The sequence below is a fragment of the Prionailurus bengalensis genome, chromosome A2 (assembly GCF_016509475.1).
Source record: "Prionailurus bengalensis isolate Pbe53 chromosome A2, Fcat_Pben_1.1_paternal_pri, whole genome shotgun sequence".
Taxonomy (NCBI): Eukaryota; Metazoa; Chordata; class Mammalia; order Carnivora; family Felidae; genus Prionailurus; species Prionailurus bengalensis.
Genome location: NC_057348.1, coordinates 144,445,178 through 144,465,207, shown reverse-complemented (window position 1 = coordinate 144,465,207; position 20,030 = coordinate 144,445,178). Strand labels below are relative to the sequence as shown.

General features: G+C 54.3%; 2 protein-coding genes across 4 annotated transcripts in view; both read left to right on the top strand.

Annotated features, from left to right (window-relative positions):
* Positions 1-385: 385 nt before the first annotated feature.
* Positions 386-10,589, top strand: PRRT4 (proline rich transmembrane protein 4). 2 transcript variants are annotated; one of them, XM_043589437.1, is made up of 5 exons: positions 386-650; positions 1,915-2,636; positions 2,722-2,826; positions 3,176-3,295; positions 8,219-10,589. In XM_043589437.1, exons 2-5 carry the CDS (start codon positions 1,991-1,993, stop codon positions 10,042-10,044), a joined length of 2,697 nt encoding a protein of 898 aa, XP_043445372.1. In that variant the 5' UTR covers positions 386-650; positions 1,915-1,990; the 3' UTR covers positions 10,045-10,589. The 2 variants fall into 2 exon arrangements, with proteins under 2 accessions (XP_043445372.1, XP_043445373.1); XM_043589438.1 differs by lacking the exon at positions 386-650 and having other exon boundaries at positions 738-2,636.
* A 5,314-nt stretch (positions 10,590-15,903) lies between these two features.
* Positions 15,904-20,030, top strand: part of RBM28 (RNA binding motif protein 28) — a 31,675-nt gene continuing 27,548 nt past the window's right edge. Inside the window, exon 1 of one of the 2 annotated variants that reach the window (XM_043589436.1) lies at positions 15,904-16,145. In XM_043589436.1, the coding sequence (XP_043445371.1) occupies positions 16,028-16,145 (118 nt within the window). In that variant the 5' untranslated portion in view covers positions 15,904-16,027. The remainder of the gene's footprint in view (positions 16,146-20,030) is intronic. The other variant, XM_043589435.1, reaches the window with a different exon arrangement.

Below are 20,030 nucleotides of genomic sequence, written 5' to 3'. Positions count from 1 at the left end.
CCCAAGGCTGTGTTTCCCGGGGAAGGAGGGCGTGCGGATGTGTGTGCTGGGCCGCCCAGGGAGTGTGCGGCGGCCGGCGCCGGGCCGAGAGCGAGGCTCCCGCGCTCGCCGCGGCCGATTGGCGGCGCCGGGTGAATGAGCGCGCGTCGGGGCGTCGGGCACAGAGGCGGCGGCGCTGGGCGCTGCGGTGCGCGCCCGCCTGCCGGCCGGGGTAGGGGGCGGGCCGCGGGGGGGAGGGGGAGGGGGAGGGGAGAGGGAGGGAGGGGCGGGATCGAGGGAAGCTGGCGGAGGGAGGGAGGGCGGTCAGAGCGCGGCTGCCGCGGAGCCCGGCGCGGGCGGCTCTGCCGGGGAGCGGGGGGCTCGCAGCCAGGAGGCGGCGCCGCGGGGAGGGAGCGCGGGGCGCAGGGCCGGACCGGGCCGGCGGCGGGGGACCGCGCTGCGGGTCGCCGGCAGGGCCAAGCCGGACCGGGGGCAGTGTGGCGGCGTAGCCGCGGTCGCCGGGACTCGCCGAGGGGGCGTCGGGCGCGACCGAGAGAACGGGCGAGACTCGGCGGAGCGTTGTCCAGCTGGGCGCCTGGGCCGCCGCGACCTCCGGTTCTCGGGGGACTTGGCAGAGGAGACCCGCCTGCGGGAGGGAGCGAGAGGAACAGGTCGGCGGGTCCGGGCAGGGGGAGAGAGAGGGCGAGAGCAGCGTGAGCGAGAGAGCGAGCGAGCCTTCGAGGGGCGGTGGGTGTGTAGGGGGACGAAGGTGTGTGATGTGTCTGCACGGAGTGTGTGAATGTGTGTGTAGGGGTGTGTGTGCCTCTCTGTGTGACTGTATACACTGTGCGTGTCTGTGAGAGGCGTGTGTGTGCGTGTGTGTGTGTGTGAGAGAGAGAGGGAGAGAGAGAGAGAGGAGGCTGGGAGCCCACAGAGCTTGGGTCTGAACCCGTGTTAAGAGGGAGGGGGCTTGGCAGAATCGGATGTGGGTGTGTGCACACGTGTGTGTGCAGGGGTGTGTGAAGGGTGAGTGTGTCACGGGTGCTAGGTGTGGCTGTGTGTGATGTAAGGGGGCCGGGTGCACGTGTATCCCTGGCTCACCCTCCCCTTCCCCCACCAGATGTGTGTTCATGGAGGGGGTATTCAGGGAGGAGGTAGGACGCGGCTGCAGCAGCCCCTTGCGGGGCTTGCCTGCCTGGCCATCTTCCCCGGGAAGCCGGAGCTGGCCAAGCTGCCCCTCCCCCCAAATACTTCTAGGGTTAAGGGGAAGGGAGCAGGCCAAGCCCCAAGAAAGAGGAGAAAGGCCGAAGGGACAGCTTCTGCCAGACCAGGGCACCCCGCCTCTCTGGCGGGAGCCTGGCTGCCTTCTCCACCTCAGCCTGATCGCTGGGCTCTGCGCTTTGCCCCTCCCAGGGCCCTGTGTTCCTTGGGGTGTGAGTGAGAGAGGGTGCCAACATCTCAGGTTGGAGCCCAGGGTGGGGGGCGGGAGCAGCGTGAGGCTTCTCCATGAGTGTTGCGTGCTCACAGTTGTACAAGCAGAAGGGTGCTTGGCACGTAGTAGGCCTCAATAAATATCCGAGGGAGGACAGGAGGCGAGACAGAAGAGAGGGAGGGAAAGGATCTGAGTCGGGAAGTCTGAGTGCCCCCCCTAGCTATCAGGGAGAATGAGGGAGGCTGATTGCCTTTAGGCCCCAGCCCCCAGATTGAGCAGGTTGGGGAGCAGGGGTTTGGGGAGAGGGGCTTTAGCTAGAAGAGAAGGGGAACCGCAGGGAAGAGATCTGTTCTGGGCCTGAATGGAGGGAGGAGCTGGCAACTCTCCTTGGGCAGAGCCCTTTGCGTCCTGTCCCCACCACCTGCTTCTCTGTGATCAGCAACCTCTCTCTGGGGCATCTGATCCCAGGCAGCGAGCGCTCATAGCGCCTCTCCTCTCTCCAGGATCTTCAAGCTCAAAAGGTGCTGAAGAACTGAGCCCCCTGCCCACTGAGGCCACCACCCAAGGCCAGGTGGGGCCATGGCAGGGCATGGCTGTCTGGGGCTGTTCTGCTGGGTCCTGCTTGCTGTTCCTGTGGGCCCCCAGCCTGTCTCCTCCGTCTCGGGTGTCCCTCTCACCACTTTGACCCCACCACCTCAGAGTGAGGCCTCTATGCTGTCTCTCAACCTGGGACTTAACTTCAAATTCCACCTTCGGGGACCTGCTGCTGCCTGGGGGATCTCTGTCACAGAGACCCAGCCGCTCTCTCCTGGGCCCAGCCGGGAGCCAGAGGAAGAGGTGGCCAGGGGGCTGAGGACCGACCCCATTTGGGAACTGCTGGTGGGCTCCCTTGGGAACTCCCCCCCGGAGTGGGGCTCTGCTGAAGGCAGCTCTACGCCCTGGGCCTCCTCCCAGTCTCCAGAGTCCACATTCCCCCTCTCTGGGCCCACTGACCGGCCCACTGCTCCCTATCAGCCCGGGATGGGCACTGTCACCTGGGACACTGCTCTGACAGCTACGGCACCTCCATCCAGTCCTCCCAGGCTCCGCCAGAGCGAGCTGGAGCTGAAGTTTGACATGGCACTGAGAGCAGGCGCAGCCCCCACGCTCGGGCATCGAACGCTGCCCCTGCTGCCCAGCCTGCGGGCCAGCCTGGCAGAGATTGCTGGGCGCTTGGGACCCTTTGGTGAGTACCTACCCCATCTGGAGAAGAGCCCCTGCCGGGCAGCGTGGCAGGTAGGAGGAAGCTTCAGCCCGGGCTCCTTTTGCAGGGTTCTTCGGCACTACTCTGTCCCCGCTGCGGAACTTCTCAGGCCCAAGCCCTCTAGGCCCCACTCGATCCCCAAGCTCTGCCTCTAGAGTTTCCGATTCTCCAGGTGAGTGTTTATTTTGTTGCAACAAACACTTAGGGCACACTTCTACGTGCCAGGCACTGTGCTAGGGGCCTAATCAGACCTCCCTGTCTTCTTTGACTCTGTGTTGCTTTTCCCCCCCGGGCCTGGGACACGGGCCACTGCTCCTATGGGGAAATGCCCTCTTTGCCATACTGAGTCTGATTTGGTCCTTGAAGCTTAGCTCCCAGCGTACATGTGGCTACAATTCCTGTTCGGTATACATTGGCTCCCTTAGGGCAAGATCTGGGGAAGGACAGGATTTTCTCCAAAGCCCCAACGGCCAAGACTGGCTGGCAGGATAGTGCTTGAACCCCACGTGCTCCTTTTGCAGGGTTCTTTGGCACCACTGTGGCCCCCTCCCCCACCCCCCTGGAGAGAAAGCTCCCAAGCTCAGGCCCTTTGGACCCAGCTGCTTCCCTAAGGTCTGTCACGGTTGCAACAGCATCACTAGGTAAGTGTCCAGTTCACTTGCACGTGACATTTATTTAGCAGTTACTACATGCTAGCCACTCATTGGCGTTCTGGGGCTCTTTTATTTCGTTGTCATCATAATCATAATCACCGTTCTCTTCATCGTCACCATGGCGATACATATTAATGGTCTGAGAACAAGTGTTGCTGGGGACGGTCCCACACAGAGTTAAGTTAATGGTCCTCCGGGAGTTTTGCAACCACAGGCAGCGCAGGATGTAGACAAATGTATCAGAGGCAGACAGACACAGGGACTCCTTCATGATTTCCCACAGCCTCAGTACCAACTCCACCCTTCACTCCAGTCTGCCTGGCCTGCCTCTCCACCACCACCCCCCCCCCACCCCGCGCCCCAACCTTGGGGCTCTCTCCTTTGCCGTCTGATCTGACATGACATGTTGTCAGATATGGGCAGAACTGGGCCCCTCATTGGGAAGACAGTGAAGAGAAGACCTGCAGCAGACAGACGCCACCCTTATTTAAAGGAGTCTTTCAGAACCTGCACCCAGACAGGCTGGTGGTGCAGAGGAAAGACTAGGGGCTCTGGAATCTTGAGACTTGGCTTAGAATCCCAGTTCACCGACCAACTGGCTGGGTGACCTCGGGAAAGTTATTAACTCTTCCTGAGCCTAAATTTGCTCGAGTATCTAGGGCTTAATAATAGTACCTATCTTGTTATTGTGAAGCTTCCAGAGCATGTAGGCTCCTGGCATGAGGCTGGGCATGAAGCTGAAGTTTCTTAAATAGTAGCTGTTAACCTTGGTTCTGCCTTTACTGCATCCCAGATGCACCTCCAGAGCCTACCTCTCTGACCCCGCAACCTTGGCGCCAAGATGTGATGGCCACCATGACCCACAGGGCAGAGAGCACTCTCAGGCTCCGGTAGGTGAGGCCAAGGGAGCCACGAAGAGGGACCCCTAGGCCCAGCCTTGTTCTGCAAAGCATTTACTATAGCTGTGAATCCGCTCAGCCCTTCACAGTAGGAACCAGCTCCGCAGTGGAAAGCACTGGTCCCCCAGCTTCTTCCAGTTCCGGACTTAACACAGCACCTGGCTGTAGCTCACTCTGGAGCAGTCACTGCTGCTCCCGGCATGTGGGCGAGGAGGCTGCTGTCCCCTCCCCATCCAGAGACCTGCTGTGGGGTGGGGGGCAGGCTCTGTGGCCCCGGGGGAAGGATGCTGGCTGGCGGTCTGTCAGCCTCGGTGACAGTGCTGGCCAGGCAGGTTTAATGAGTCTGGACAGTATCAGAGGAAGCGCAGCTCACTGCCCCACCCCCTCCCCCCTCCTTACTGACGGCTGCAGGAACTCAGCCTCTTCCTGGCTAGTTCTCTCAGATAAACCCAGGAGGGCGACAGGCCCCTTGAAGAGAAGGCCAAGGGGCCTTGCTCAAGCCAGCAGTGTATTAGGGGACAAGGGGAGTCCCTGTCTCCTCTGGGATCTTTCTAACCTAGGTGTGGTTAACCTTTGACTCTAGGACCTCTCTTTTGAATTGGGTCCCCTTCACCTTGGACAGAACCAGCATGCAGCTGGAAGAAGTTGTGCAGGCCATTAACATATCGCAAGACTTTCCTACCAGTTGATAAGTAGCCACTGGCCTTAGCCCCCTGAGCACTCCCTCCCCTCCACTCCCCGGACACCCTGGCCGACATCTATTCTGATTGGCTGTCATCTGTGCCCTTTACAGTTGTCCAGTATTTCAAATGCCAGTGACCCTTACCAAGAGGATCAATCTTCTATGATCCGAGAGGTGGGGGTGGGGAGAGGAATGGGGCCAGGCCGCTGAATGGACCACAGCTTCTATTGGGAGAGAGAGATTCCCCAGCCCTTTGATCTGGGCAGCTGGTAGCTAATCAGGCCTGACTTTTCCATAAATCGAGCAGGCCCCTCTCCCTGACTCCATCCCAGCCAGCTGTGACCTTACCAATTACTCACATTGACATCCTATCTCCTTTCTTGCCCCTGAGGTCAAGAGGGGCCACAGGGCCAGAGTGGGACTACCTTGTAAGAGAGGGCTCCTCCAGAGAGGGATCTAGGAAGTCACTGTCTTCTGGACTCCTCTGGGGGAGACCGAGGGCTCTTTCTGGGCAAGCCTCAAGTGGGAAAACAGGGGATGAGCTCAAACGGACGCTCCAAAGACAGAAGCTGGGTATTCTCTGCCTGTCCCTGCCTACAACATGGCCCAACCCCGGGTACACAGGGTATGCCCAGTCTCCCAAGGAAGGAATGCTCCTAGTTCAGAACTCCCTCCTCTGACACCTGAGCTACGCCTACACTTTGCCTGTTTTCTGCTTTTGATTTTCTTCTGGCCTCTCAGTAATGTTCAATGCTTGCTCTCCTTGCCACAGTGCTTTGGGACGGAGGTGACAGATGGGGTTTCTTTTGGCCCTTGGGTAAGAAGTGGAGCTAGAGGAAGGTGAGGTAGGACAGACCTCTGAGAGCTGTACTTGTCTGCACAGTGAGCAAAGAGGAGGCCGTGAGGGGTGCCAGGCTGGCCCAGGCTGTGGGGCTCCCGGGCACAGTCTCATTGCCTTTCTGCAGAGCCTGCTAAAGCCGAGGAAACGCCAAGCGAACTCATCCACTTTCCAGAAGTGGTTGGGCAAGAGCATCTGAGAGGACGAAGGAAGGGGGTTGAAGGAGGAGGTGCAAGTATTTGATCCTGTTCATGTGGGACTGATGCCTACCCCTGAGGAGCAAGCCATCCCAGCTGAATGCTTCCCCTTTTAATTCCTGTCTGTGTCTTCATTAGGCACTCAGGGGTGGTCAGTCCATCCAAATGGTGTTCTTCAGATAGGGTTCGCACAGTGAAACGATGTGTTGATGTTTGCTCATTTGACTAACGGTGGTCTTCCTAAGCAAGTTTAGGACGTGCTGAGAGACAGCAGCCTTTCGTTAGTTAAATCAAGAACTAGTTTGAGGCCAGAAATAGTCATACTCCCGCGGACACAAACCGATGACTGATCGGTGATAAACATTAGCTGATAATGATGATACCAACAACGATCACATCTCGAATGCTTATTATGCACCAGGCACTCGGAGGAGCTTTGGACACGTCGTCCATTTATCCTCCTAACAGCCTTATGCCATAGGTGCTCTTCCCCAATTCAGACTTGAGGAATGTGATGGAACAGGAACCAGGGCACATACTGCCATTTGCAGTAGGCAGCAAGCTGTGTATATTTAATTTTTGGCTGCTCCCTCTCTGCCCTCCCCAGTTGTCTGATTCTATCTTCCCCTCCTCTCTCTCCAGAGCTGCTTTCTGCCCCCCTCACTCCTTTTCCTTGTCCTCAGGATTGCTGTGTTTTGCATGTTCCCAGCCTGAGCTGGCAGTGCCTGGGGGTGGGAGCGCACCTGGGGTCTTCCTATATTGTACAGCTGGGGCAAGGCTGGAGCACGGCCAGGCTGCTGGGGCAGGGGTCTGGCTGTCAGAAGACCCGCCCTCCCTCACTCTGCATCTGCCTCCTGTGCACCTTCCCCTCCTCACCAGGGTGTCTCCATCCTTCACCACCATGTTTCTCCCTCCATAGTGTTTGCAGCTGCCGTTCTGCTGAGCTTGCTAGGTGGAGTAGGGAGAGGTTCAGCCTGAAGCATCTTCTTTTGCTGCTTGGCCGTGGGAAGAATCCTTGGATCTCTTTCCAACTCTTCTCTTGCTCCAGGAAAGTAAATTAGGGATCTTACTCCTCACCCTCTTTGACTTGACTTCCCTTTCCCCAGGGAGGGTGGGGAAGGTGTTGGTGCACAGAGTGGGGCTAGGGGCCTAAGTTAGCAAACCCTAGGGCACCTGAGGGGCTCACTCACGAAGATGGCACCTTATCCCACTATGATCTTCCCAGTGGTTCCTTCCGGGGAGTTCAAGGGTAGCCTTGAGACCCCCCGGGGAGTCCATCTCAATGTCACCTATAAAATGGAGAACTGAAGTGGCTTATATATTAAGAGTCTTAATATATTGGTCTTAGGCCAATGGCTTTGTGATTGAGTCAGGATGGGGACGATGGCCATGAGTAAGCCAGCGGTTGGGGGTGTGGCAGACAGGAAGGCCTGTGGATGGGAAAGGTTGTGTTCTCCTCAGGTGCTGGGGACGGGAATGTCTTACCTCTCCCCCTGCTGCCTGCATGCATATGTGTGTAGGGGCTATTCCTGAAGAGACAGAAAGGGGGAGGCAGTTGAGAAGGGGCGAGGGAAGCTTCTCTTAGCACCAAGGTGGGAGTTGGGAGTCAGGGGCACAGAATAAGAGGTAAGCAAATCAGTGTCATGAAGAAGTTCTGGAATCATGAGAAGAGGCTCAGACTGGTGCTTCAATCTGGATTCTAGTGGCAGCTCTGCCGATTTGTGACCTTGGACAAGTCACTTCGCTTCTCTGTAGAGCCTCGGTGTTTTCATGGGGCAAAAAGAGGATTCATTTATTCAGCGAGTATCTGCTCAGCGCCAACTCTGGGCCAGGTACCATTTTAGGCGTGGAGATTCAGATGTGAGCAGAGCAAACACAAATCTTTGTTCTCATCAAGCTTTCTTTCTCGTCAGAGGATTGTTCTCATCAAGCTTTCTTTCTCGTCAGAGGATTGAACTAGAGGGGGCTTCTCCAGGTCCTTCCGGTTGTAAAGTTCTGTGGCTTCTTGAAAACTCGTTTCAGTAGAATCACAGAGTGATGAAGGGAAACGAACAAAGCAGGGGGCGGGGGTGGGGGGGTGGGTTAGGGGTGGGGGGGGAAGGGATGAGAGCTGAAAGTGTTGTGTGAGGAGTTTGATGGGGAGGGGAAGGCGAGCAGCTGAGAGGGTGAGCCTTGTATTTCAGACAAGGGTGTCCTAGATGCTATGAGACTCTGACTGGTATACAGGTCACCGGCTGTGGGGAGGGGAGGAGGAGGGCTGCATAATTGCCTCAGACAAACGTTCTTTGCCCACAGACCCCACCAGGCCCACCTCTGGCCCGGATGACCCCTCTCCTGCCAGCCTTGGGAAGCCTTCCGTGCAGCCAGAGTGTGGGCCAGGGTCCTGCAGCGTGGGAGAATTGCCTGAACGCGAGGGGCAGCCTCCGGTGGCGCCGAGGGCCCTCTTCTTCCTGACCCTGGAGGCCGACTGGGCAGAGGCCAGAGCTCGCTGGGGGCTGGCCTGGGAGGCCCACGTGTACGGGGTAGGCACGCTCTTCGGCCTAGTGGCCCTGCTGGCGCTGCTGGCCCTAGCCCTTTTGCCCTGGCGCTGCCCGCCAGGCGCCCCCTGCCTGGCGCTGCTGGACCTGCTCCTGCTGTCGGCCGGGACCACGCGGGCCTTCCCGCTCTTCTACGACGCCTATGGGCACCGCGACCGGCTGCCCCCGCTCGCCTGGCTGCTGCTGCAGGACCTTCCGCTGCCCTGCCTGGCCGCCGGCCTGGGCCTGGCCTGCCTGCTGCTGGCCCGGCCGCGCCCGCCGCGGTGTCCCGCCGGGCTGGCCGCGCTCCTGCTCCTGGGGCTGGGGCTGGCGGCCGCCGCCGCCCTCGGGAGCGCGGCCCACCGCCCGCTGCGGCCCCTGCGGCTCGCCTCCCGCGGACTGCACGCCTTCCTCGCCGCCCTCCTTTCTGGGCTCCTGCTGGCGCTCTCCTGCTGGGGGGGAAGGCGGCGGCGGGCCGGAGCGCCCCTGGGAGGGTCTGGTTTCAAGGGCGCCACCCCTCTGCCGCAGGCGCGCAGCCCCTTCGCCCCGCGCGAGTCCTGGCGGCGCGCGGCCCGCACGGCCCCGGTGGCGGGCACCTTCGGGCTGCTGAGCGGAGCCCTGCAGGGCTACGAAGTGCTGCACGCCCTGGGCTATGGCGGCCAACCTGGCCTGGAGGGCCCCTGGCCCTGGTGGGCCTTCCAGCTAGGCCTGCGCTTGGGCGAGGTGGGCGTCGCGCTCCCGTTGGCGCTGCTGGGCCTCTACCCGGCGCTCTGCAGCCCCCGTGTGCCGCCGCGCTGCTGGGCCAAGCTCTTCCGCCTGTCCCCGGGCCACGCGGCCCCGCTGCTGCCCGGGGGCTGGGTCACCGGGCCCCCCGACAAGGAGCCCCTGGGTGGCGCCATCGCGCGTGGCGACGCGGAGCTGCTGCAGCTGTGCGCCCTGGCGGGGCCGGGCCCCGACCTCCTACTCCAGGGAGGCGGCTGCCGGGGCTTCGAAGGCGCGGCGGCCAACCCGGCCCCTTCTCCGGCCTCCTCCCCCTGCAGCGATTACACCGTGGATTTCCGCCCGCCCTCCCCAATCAACCTGCGGCGCAGCATTGAGGAGGCCCTCTGCAGCGAGGCCCTGCTCACTCCCGGCCTTTTCCAGGGCCCTGCCTACGGGGAAGCCTTGCCTGGGCTGGGCCTCTACCGCACCGCCTCGTTGGGGGCGAAGACCGGGGCCGGACCCAATGAGAGGTCTGAGGAGGCCCTTGGCTCTCCCGCACCGCAGGAGCTCCCCTCTCCCGGGGCCTGGCCCGCGGGCAGCAGCGCCTCTTCCGGCTCACTGTGCGGACTTTCGAGGGACAGCTCGTCCATGCTGCTGTGCTCCAGCCCCGACAGGCCTCCACGCTGTCCGCTGGTCTGCGTCCTCAGTCCCCCGCGGCCCTCGGGAAGCAGCCCTAGCCTCCCGGGCTCAGGCTCTTACCAGGCCCTGTCCCCACCCTCCCGCGACTCCCCAGAGCCTACTCTTGAGCTGCAGGCCGCAGAAGCTCTGCTGCAGGAGCAATTCCTGGACGCCTGCCGACAGATCGACGAGCTGAGCGTGGGCAGCGACACCATAGACCTGTGAAGAGGCGCCCCCCCTAGGTGCACCAGCCTACGCCCCCTCCTGGCGCCTGCTCTGCCCGAGACCTGCACACTGTAACCCTTCCTCAATCCTGCCTGGCTCAGATACCTCTCCCCGCTTCCTTCTCCATCCAGGGGTCCCTGGGTGGGTGGGTCAGCAGCCAGGCTCTGTTGATTGGGAATTAGTGCCACCTCCTCTGGAGCCCTGGGCTCTGATGCCCTCTGCTGCAATTCTAGGCTGGCAGGGGTCCCACTTTCCTTGGCATTCACCAGCAATAAAGCCCCAAGGTGCTCCACTCCTGACCACCACTCCCCACTCTGGTGCTGAGTGAGAGGGGCTGTCCTCAGAGGACCTCGAGACCGGCTTCAGTCCCCAAACCCACCTCTGCCATACCCAGGAATCCCATTCCTGTATGAGTGAGCCTCCCTGTCCCCCATGTGATCCTTCCCCATAGAAGGGTCCATAGCTCATCTAGGAGACTCTACAGCAGTTGGGTGGGAGGTGAACGCTTTCAGAGTTAATTTATCAATAAAATATTTTCAGAGAAAGGTCTGATCTTCTTGGAAAAGCTTAGGTGAGGCAACAGCAGCCGCGGTTCTATCAGTTCGGGAAGAGAAGCGGTGTTGGGGTGGGGTGAGTTCATCTCAGACGCCAGTGACCCTCCTTCCTGACTGCAAGTATTGTCCTGTAGCTGGAATGAGTGAGGGTCCTGGGAGTGACCCCTGGAAGGCCCTCTGACTCTCTGGGAAGTGGCTGGTCAGAGATGAAACCGGCCTTGAGAGGTGAGGCGGGAACTCCACGGTCATTGGTGGAAATGTCTGCATTCCTAGGAGCCTGGCTGCAGGTTGTGGTGGACAGCTGGCTAGGGACCAGTTGGTGGTAAAGTCCTTCACGGAAATGATACGTCGAGGGCTGGATCACTTTGATCCACTGGGATCCCCAGCCATCTCCCTGCCATGTTACAGAGGATTTCTGGATTCACAGAGGAAACTACCTGCTCCACCTACCAATAGGGCCTCTTCAAGGTCGGACTCACAAACCCTCTTCCCTGGCACTCATCTCCCTCAGGTGCAGATCCTCCCTGAAGAAAGCCTGCCTTTCCCAAACCCCTGCCCCGTCCTACTCACCGAAGCAGAACTCACCGTGCAGAGACCCTGGCCACCAGGCACTCTGTAACCCCTCCCTTGTTCAGAGCGTTTGGCTCTGCGCTCTGCAGAGTGCATTTGTCATTTGGCTAAAATGCAGGAAGTTCGGAGTGGCGCCAAAACAGGGTCGTAAGATTAGGTTGGAAAGTGAAAATCTGCCGGTGCTCTGGCAGACGTCTCGCACATCACAGAAACCTAGAGGGGCACAACATATCGGGCTTGAAGTGGAAACACAGGAATGGGAGTGTTTTTTCTTCCAAGTCTGCCCATCAACTCTTGGGAATCCGAGAAGGAAGGCGGGGGACCCAGAAGGAAAGCAGAGAGGCCCGGAGGGGTGGGCCCTCACCAGACCAGGTCCACGCGCTAGTGGAAGAATTAATGCACTGTTCTCCTTGCACATGAAGATCTGTCTTGCCTGAGGGGCGTGTCCAGGGTCTGGGACCTCAGAGGAAGGAAGAGTCAGTGATGTTTGGGGAGAGTGAGGGTCATAGGAGGGCAGACAATGAGAAGAGGGTGGGGCAGGCACCGTGGGGGATGGAACTAGAGTGGTGTGGACCATGTCTCCTCCATCACCTGGCTCAACTTGGCTCAGAAATTCTTGCTGCATAGTCACTCTGGGCTGAGGCCCAGAGAACTGCCAGCCTCCTAATTACAGGCATTTCTCACTGCTGTCGTAGCCGCCCGTAGCGGACCCAGCATCGGAGCTGCTTTGTCTCACGCAAGGAGTGCTTGCTGCTCGGATAAATTGCTCCCTTTCTTCCCCACTTATGCTCCCATCTGCCTCTGCTCACACTCAACTCTCGGCCACCTCTTCCTCGCCCTAACGCTTGCCAGCCTGCTCATTCACTCTACCCACCAGGGGACCCCGGAGTTCATGCACACGCGCTCTGATAGAGCAGTCCAAGCCCACATACCCCCAGTCAGTCTGTTGGCCTGTCTATCTGTCTCTCCCCCCTCCATACACCCACTCCTTTTCTGTCTGGAGGCTCTGAATGGGGCTGGTGAGACAAGGAGGAGGGATATAGCTCAGTGTTCACCAGCTCCAACTTCTTTGCTTTTCCTCAGCAAGAATGACCCCAGCCCTTCGACTTTGTATAGAGGCCAATACTTTGGTGAGACAACCCTTCCCTCAGCCCTTACCCAAAGCAGGTTTCCCAGAGGAGCCCAGGTAGATCCTAATGCATACACCCTTCAGCTTCAGCTCTCGGCACTGCAGGGGACCGAGAGACAGACTCACCCTTGTTTACTCAATGTCTTTAAAACATTTTATTGGATGCTTACAACGTGCTAGGTGCGGAAGAGACAGAGGTGAACGAGGTGGACACCAGCCCGGAACTTACGAACCTGAAGGCCTTGGGGGGAGGGCAGACATTGAAGAACTAATCGTAAGGGCACCTGGGTGGCTCAGTCGGTAGGGCATGTGACTCTTAATCTTGAGGTTTTGAGTTCAAGCCCCACGTTGGGTGTAGAGATGACTTAAACATAAAATATTAAATAAAAGAGCCAATCATATAAATAATTACAATAGCACTAACTACAGCTGTGAGAGGTGCTAAGAACAAGAAGTAAGTGGTATTGTATGAAGGTTTGGCTTGCAAGGGGGAAGGGAACCAGAGGGATGGGGCCTGGGAGAGGCCGGCTGGGAGAGAGCACAGCCCAGGCCTTTCTTCCTTCCTTTCCGGGCTCCTGCACAGTGATGGATGAGAGAGAAGCCAACAATTTATTTCCCCTGGAAGCCACGTTGCTGATGTGGTGCAGGGCACCACAATTCCTGCTATTTAATAAAGAACCCTGCGTGTGTCCTGGGTAGATGGATGAGCAAATATTCCTGACTGAAGCACCACGTGGCCTCCCAGATGTGAATGGGTAGGAGGGGAGGGGCTGAGGTTGAGGCTGGAAGCCCGAGATGGGGGGGGGGGGGGGGGGGGGGCGTCGTCCGGGTCGGAAACTGGGTATCTGAAATCGATGTCCTTCTTTGGGGACAGAGAAGTCCTCCGCATTGTGAGTGAGTGGCTGCTGCCCCCTGTTGGGCACAGGCACACAGTTTTGTTCTCTAAGGATGGTCTGAGTGAGACAACACTCATTTAAAACAGCACTGTAGGGGGGCGCCTGGGTGGCTCAGGCGGTTGGGTGCCCGCTTCGGCTTGAGTTGTGATCCTGCGGTGGTTTGTGGGTTCGAGCCCCGCGTTGAGCTCTGTGCCGACAGCTTGGAGCCTACTTTGGATTCTGTGTTTCTCTCTTCTCTGTCTCTCAAAAATAAATAAACTTTAAAAAAAAAGATTAAAATAATAAAACAGCACTGTAGGGGTAGCCCAAAGGGATGTTGGAACAGCCCTCTAAGGGTTCTTTACCCTGTGTATACTGCAGCCAGCCCTGGGAAGGCTTCCCTATAGCTAGAGCCCTGTTTAGTTTTTGGGCATAGAATTTTGATTTCTAAAGTGGTGAGTGGGCAGAAGAGGAGGAGAAAAGAAGAGGGAGGAATGTGGAATACCAAACCAACTTTATTTCAATGACCCACCTTACTTCTTTTGTCTATTTGTTTCTGTTCATCCTGGATAGGATTAACCCCACAGCCTTAAAAATCTGTTTTGTATTTGAGTACTTCGTCTCTTGAGTTATGTGTTTAAAAATAACTGGTGTTTTCTTTTGAGCATACATTGTTTATTTGGAGCTGGGGCTTCATAAATCTTTTTTTTTTATTTTTTTTAATGTTTATTTATTTTTGAGACAGAGACAGAGCATGAGCGGGGGAGGGGTAGAGAGACAGAGGGAGACACAGAATCCGAAGCAGGCTCCAGGCTCTGAGCTGTCAGCACAGAGCCCAATGTGGGGCTTGAACTCAGGAACTGTGAGATCATGACCTGAGCTGAAGTCGGACGCTCAACCGACTGAGCCACCCAGGCGCCCCATAGCTTCATAAATCTAAAGTTAAGTGTTCTCCCCTCCCCCCACCCTGCCATTACCATCAATCAGTCATCCCATCTATCCAAAATGTATTGAAAGCAAATGGGGTTTGAAGAGAAAATTACTTTTCACTGTACTTTTTGTACTTTTTGAATTTTCTACTTACCGTGTGTTCAGATTATACCACTTAAAAGTAATTACCGAGGGGTGCCTGGGTAGCTCTGCAGGTTCGAATTTGGCTCAGGTCATGATCTCCCAGTTCATGGGTTCCAGCCCCGCATCAGGCTTTCTGCTATCAACGCGGAGCCCACTTTGGATCCTCTGTCTCCCCTCTCTGTCTGCCCCTCCCCCCCCTCAAAAATAAACATTAAAAAATAAAATAAAATAAAAATCATTATTGAAAAAGTGCATTTTCTCAGCTGGATGTCCTGCAGGGTACTGCAGTCTTGCACACAGGTTGGTTCCCGAGCCCAGTGAAATGGCAAATAGTCTCTGCCCTCCAGGTTCTAGGGGCACCCAGATCTCCCACTGGTCAGTAAGATCCCTCAGCCTTGGGACTGACCCATAAGCTGACCCGAGGGAAGGTCTTCTCCTGTCTCTGGGAGGACCTGCCTTCTGGGTCTATGTGTATGTGTTATGTTTGCTTTGGGTATGTTCCCATGTTATCTTGTAGCGTGCATGCTATGATTTATTTGTAAAGTTTTTAAATGAATGTCTGTCTACCCCTACTAGACTTGATTCTCCATGAGAGCAGGGACTCTCTCTTTTTTTTTTTTTTTTAGATCACCAATTGTATCCTAGTGCCTGGCACATAGTAGGAGCTCAGTAAATATTTATTGAAAGAATGATTGTGTGTGATCTGTGTGTGTGTGCGCTTTGGCAGCTATATTTTATTTGTCATTGGCACAGTTATAGTTATCTGTTATAGTGTGACAGATGTCTCATATTCTCTGAGAATATGAGAATTGTTCGAATAATGTGTTTGATGTGTGCATCTATGTGCATTCTGGTTGCATTTTTTACACATAATCTGGGAGTCTGTGGTGGCACTAAAGAAAGCATTTATTTTTAAATTTTTAATGTTTATTTATTTTTGAGGGAGAGAGAGAGCACAAGCAGGTGAGGGGCGGGGGGGGGGGGGGAACACAGAATCCAAAGCAGGCTCCAGGCTCTGAGCTGTCAGCACAGAGCCCGAAGCGGGGCTCAAACTCACAAACATGAGAGATCATGACCTGAGCTGAAGTCGGATGCTCAACCGACTGAGCCACCCAGGTGCCCCTAAAGAAAGTATTTATTAAATAGCCAATATATGTAAGGCCTCGAGCAAAAAAACGACTTCCTCTGCCTGCCGTGGTACTTTGGGATCCATAATCCTGGAAGTGAGATTTTAAACTGGGTAGGAGAGGGACGCCTGGGTCGCTCAGTCGGTTGAGAGTCAGACTTCAGCTCAGGTCATGATCTCATGGTTTGTGAGTTCGAGCCCCGTGTAGGGCTCTGTGCTGACAGCTCAGAGCCTGGAGCCTGCTTCCTATTCTGTGTCTCCTCTCTCTCTGCCCTCCCATGCTCACACTCTGTCTCTCTCTCTTAAAAAACAACAACAACAACAAAATAAATAAACTGGGTAGGAGCTAGCGATTCCTGTTCCTTACAGTAGCCCAGGGTGTAGGGGACGGAGCGAAAGTACTGGGACTAGGGGTGGAGACCCGCTCAAGAAGCTCCGCTACTGGGCGGCACCTTTTTTTTTTTTTTTTTTTTTCTTCATTCCGGAACGTTTTTTCTCCCTTCCCACCATGTTTTCCTCCGGACTCTTTTGAATGACGAGCACTTCCGGAATCTCCGGGCAGGTTGGCGTGGTCGGCCTGCTAAAGCCGGCTCCGTGACTCGCGTGCGCGGGCCTGGTTTGCTTGTGGTCTCGCGCGCCTTCGTTTCCCAGCCTCATGGCGGGGCTGACCCTGTTTGTAGGCCGCCTGCCGCCCTCGGCCCGCAGTGAGCAGCTGGAGGAGCTGTTCAGTCAAGTGGGGCCGGTGAAGCAGTGCTTCGTGGTGACTGAGAAAGGTAAGGGGGCGGGGCTGCTGAGGCTAGGGCTGGGGTTCCTGGGAGCGGGATCCCGGCGAGGACATCAGCGAGCCGTAGAATTCTTGACCCGCCCCAATGAGAAGGGAAGGGGGATTGAGCTTCCTTTTTAAACTGACTCGGCTCTGGAAGAGTCCATAGAGGCCCGATTCTGAAAGGCAAGGCATTGCCTTAGGTTTACAAAGCGCTTTCCGTTTAGTATGCGCGCTCACACATGCTGTCTCATTTGGTAACAATGTAATAGTTAACTTTTAATGAACCTTGTTGAGAGTCAACTGAGTGCCAGGCACGGTGCTGAATTCCACTCGTGTTAATCTCGTTTAATTTTCTCAACAGTCTTGGGTGGACAGTCTTAACCTCATTTTACAGACAGGAGTCTGGGGCTTGGGGAAATTTGGTAACTTTAGTTTAAGTTCATACAGCTTGTAAGTAATGGATCCAGAAGTTGATCATGAGACCCGAAGCTCCTAACTAGTATGTTATTCATTTACTCATTTATTCAGTAAATATTCTTCAAATGTCTGCTGTGTACTGGGCACTGTTGTAGGTCATTAGGATACAGCAGTGCCCCAAACCAAGCCAAAAAACTTGCTCTTAAGTCTTCAAGATGGAGAAGACAGCCAATAAACAAATAGGCAAAACGTATAGTGATACAGGCGCCTGGGTGGCTCAGTCGGTTAAGCGGCTGACTTTGGCTCAGGTCATGATCTCACTGTTCGAGGGTTCGAGCCCCGAGTCGGGCTCTGTGCTTGGCAGCTCAGAGCTTGGAGCCTGCTTTGGATTCTGTCTCCCTCGCTCTCTGCCTCTGCTTGTGCTGTCTCTCTCAAAAATAAATAAACATTAAAAAAAAAAATATATATATATATAGTGATAATGGTGGTAAATACGAAGGAGAAAAATTAGGATAAGGAGTCTCTGTGTTGGTGAGGGTGTGTGTTTGGCGGGGGGGAGGGTTGGGAGGTGAGAAATGACAGTTGTCTATAGAGTAGCCAGGGAAGGCCTGCCTGAGATGAAGGAGTGAACATGTGTCTGTCCGGGAGGAGGAGTCTAGGCAGAGGAAACACTAAGCTTAAGGATACTAAAGAGGACTACTCCTGGTATATTGAAGAAATAGCAGCAAGAACAGGATGACAGAATAAGTGAGTGAAGGTAAGAGAATTAGGAGATGAGATTCTAGGGTACCAGATCATGTAGGACCTATTGCAAAGATTTTGGAGGACTTTGGCTTTTACTCTGATACCAGAAGCTACTAGTTTTGGATAGGGAGCAGTAAGTATGATCTGGCTTACATTTTGAAAGATCCTCTGAGGCCGCCCTTGGAGAACAGGACAAAAGCAGGGAGACCAGACATTAGCCTCTTGCAATCCAGGTAAGAAATACGGTGTGTTGGACCAGGATGGTAGCAGCAGAGGTGGTAAAAAGTGATTGGAATACGGATATTTTCAAAGGTAGAACCGAGAGGATTTGCTGATGGGTGAGATGTGGGGTATGAGAAAAAGAGGAGTTAAGTCTGACTCCCAAGATTTTTGGCTTGAGCCACTGGGGATATTTGCTTATTTGTGGAATACTGCTACATGGCTTATACTCTGGGTGCTGCTCATCGCCTCACTAGGAGCAAGGGTTGGCATGTATTGGAAGGAGGAAGAATTGTGAGGGTTTTAATTGTAGAAGCATTCCTTCTTCTTAACCTAGACTTCAGGGGACACTTGATAGGCACCTGATGTTAAATTTCACTCCCTTCTAAGTCATCAGTCTGTCTCTGTAAGTGGCTGCTTCTTTGCCTTGCAGCAGAACAACTGGTGGAAACTGGCATTCTGAGGATCCCTGTTTCCCCCCGTGGTATCTGAGTATGTGAGCAGACAGGCCAACTTGTGTGCTAATAATCCTCCATCATTAACTTCTATTTTGTTAGTAACAGAGGTTAGAGTTAGGATTGTCGACATGGCTCTGATTGCTCTACAGGCTATGACACCTGCCTGGTTCTTTGTCATTTTAAGCATAGATATGGGTGAGTGAGAGATGAGAGGGCTCCACAGCAGTGTTTCTTCAACTGCAGATCATTCCTCATCAGTGGGCCTTGAGTGGGTCAATAATTTTTTAAATAGAGTGTATCTATCTATACGTGGTAAAGGGTTAGTATTCATAAAACTTTTTTGTTTTTAGGATTTTATTTTTAAGTAATCTCTACACCCAGTGTGGGGCTCGAACTTAACCCCAAGATCAAGAGTCACACGCTCCACCAGCTGACCTAGCCAGGCATCCCTTTGGTTTTATATAAAAAAGGCATAGGTGTACTGGGTTCTACTATAAGTTACATTCATTACTGTGGTTGTCAAACTGTCCAGTGCTTGGTGGTTCTGTCCCAGGGAAGAACAGGCCATTGAATGGGAATTCTCTTTTGTGTCCTCAGAATTTAGACAGAGTATAACCTTGCCTTGTATTCTGTGTATGTGGTCTAAATCTTAAGAAATACAAGCTTTATCCCCTGTTTAAAATAGTATGTATTTTCCTGTCCAGATAGGCAAGATGTGTTGGAAAGAGTGTTGTACTTAATGGGATGGGAACAAGGAGTGGGGGTTGGGGGTGGGTGGGATGAGGTCTTAGTAGAGGTGACTTCACCTCTTTAAGATGAATAATTTTACAGGATGGTTGTAAAATATGATGCTTTGTGCAGATATGTTGTGAGCACATACTTTTATTTTGGTACTGAACTGCTTTACATTTCAGCTGCTTTGTCTTTGATCAGGAAGAGCCCTGATTTTTCTTGTTCTAATTTTCTGACTTTGAGTGGGCAGGCTTTTGTGAGAAGGAGTCCCAAGAAAAAAGACACCAATCTCCAAATCACAGTATGCTTTCCTAATGCAGTGTCAGCTTTAACCAGTATATGTGGATCAACATCCTGTGTTTGAGGGCTTCTACCTTGAAGTAGGTTCGAGTGTAGTTCAAAAAGAAGCAGAGCATGTATTTCTTCTTTGGGTCATAGGCGGACTACTCGGTCTGTCTTTTTCCTTTTTGATGCAGTAAATGACTTAACATTTTAGTACATAAAAATGTTATCAAGAAAAAGCAAACCAGAAAGGGCAAAGGTGGGTTACAGGTTTCATTTGCAACTATTCATCTGGTTGGTCCTAATATTCTTCTCTTTATATTCGCCTTTATATTGGTGGAGTCCCATGGAAAGAACATGGGGCTAGTCATGAGGAATTCATTCAGCTACTAACACTCTGGTGCGTTAGCCAGTTCACTTACTTTCCTCCATCTTAAGTTATTTATTTGGAAAGAAGGGATGATAGTATTCACTTTACCTACCTTAGTGTGGTTCTGAAGATAAAAGTGAGTTAAGAGATTTACAGCTAGTTTGAAAAAGGTTAGATTTGATATTGATTGCTAAGGCTTGGTAATAATGGTAATAGTATCTGCAGGCTCCCAAAGCAATGCTTATTGTTTATTGAGGTTCTTTTGTCAGGGCCTCAGGCATTAATTTCTGATCTGCATAATTGTAGTTTTCAAAGCTGCCATACTTCCCTTTCCCACCTTCTCTGGTGATGTTCCATTCTCTTTGAGGTTGAGTTCTTCACTGGGGATGTAATAGATATCATGGGCCCTCCATATTCTCAAGATGATCAGAAAAGGAAGAAGAGAGGCTAACAGTGAAGGCACCAAATTAAAAGAGGAAGCCTGACAATTTCTGAGCAAAGTGGGGAAGGGGCCACGGATGCCAATCTCATTTTTGTCCCTCCTAAGAATTTTGGCAAACTAATAAATGGGATGGCCTGACAGTATCTGCTAGTTTAGGGCATTGCCAATTAAAAAAAAATTTTTTTTTCAACATTTATTTATTTTTGGGACAGAGAGAGACAGAGCATG

Coding starts and splice junctions, on each gene's coding strand:
- PRRT4 (XM_043589437.1), top strand. CDS start 1,991: ATGGCAGGGCATGGCTGTCTGGGGCTGTTCTGCTGGGTCCTGCTTGCT. Junction 2,637..2,721: donor TGGGCGCTTGGGACCCTTTG/GTGAGTACCTAC, acceptor CTCCTTTTGCAG/GGTTCTTCGGCACTACTCTG. Junction 2,827..3,175: donor TAGAGTTTCCGATTCTCCAG/GTGAGTGTTTAT, acceptor CTCCTTTTGCAG/GGTTCTTTGGCACCACTGTG.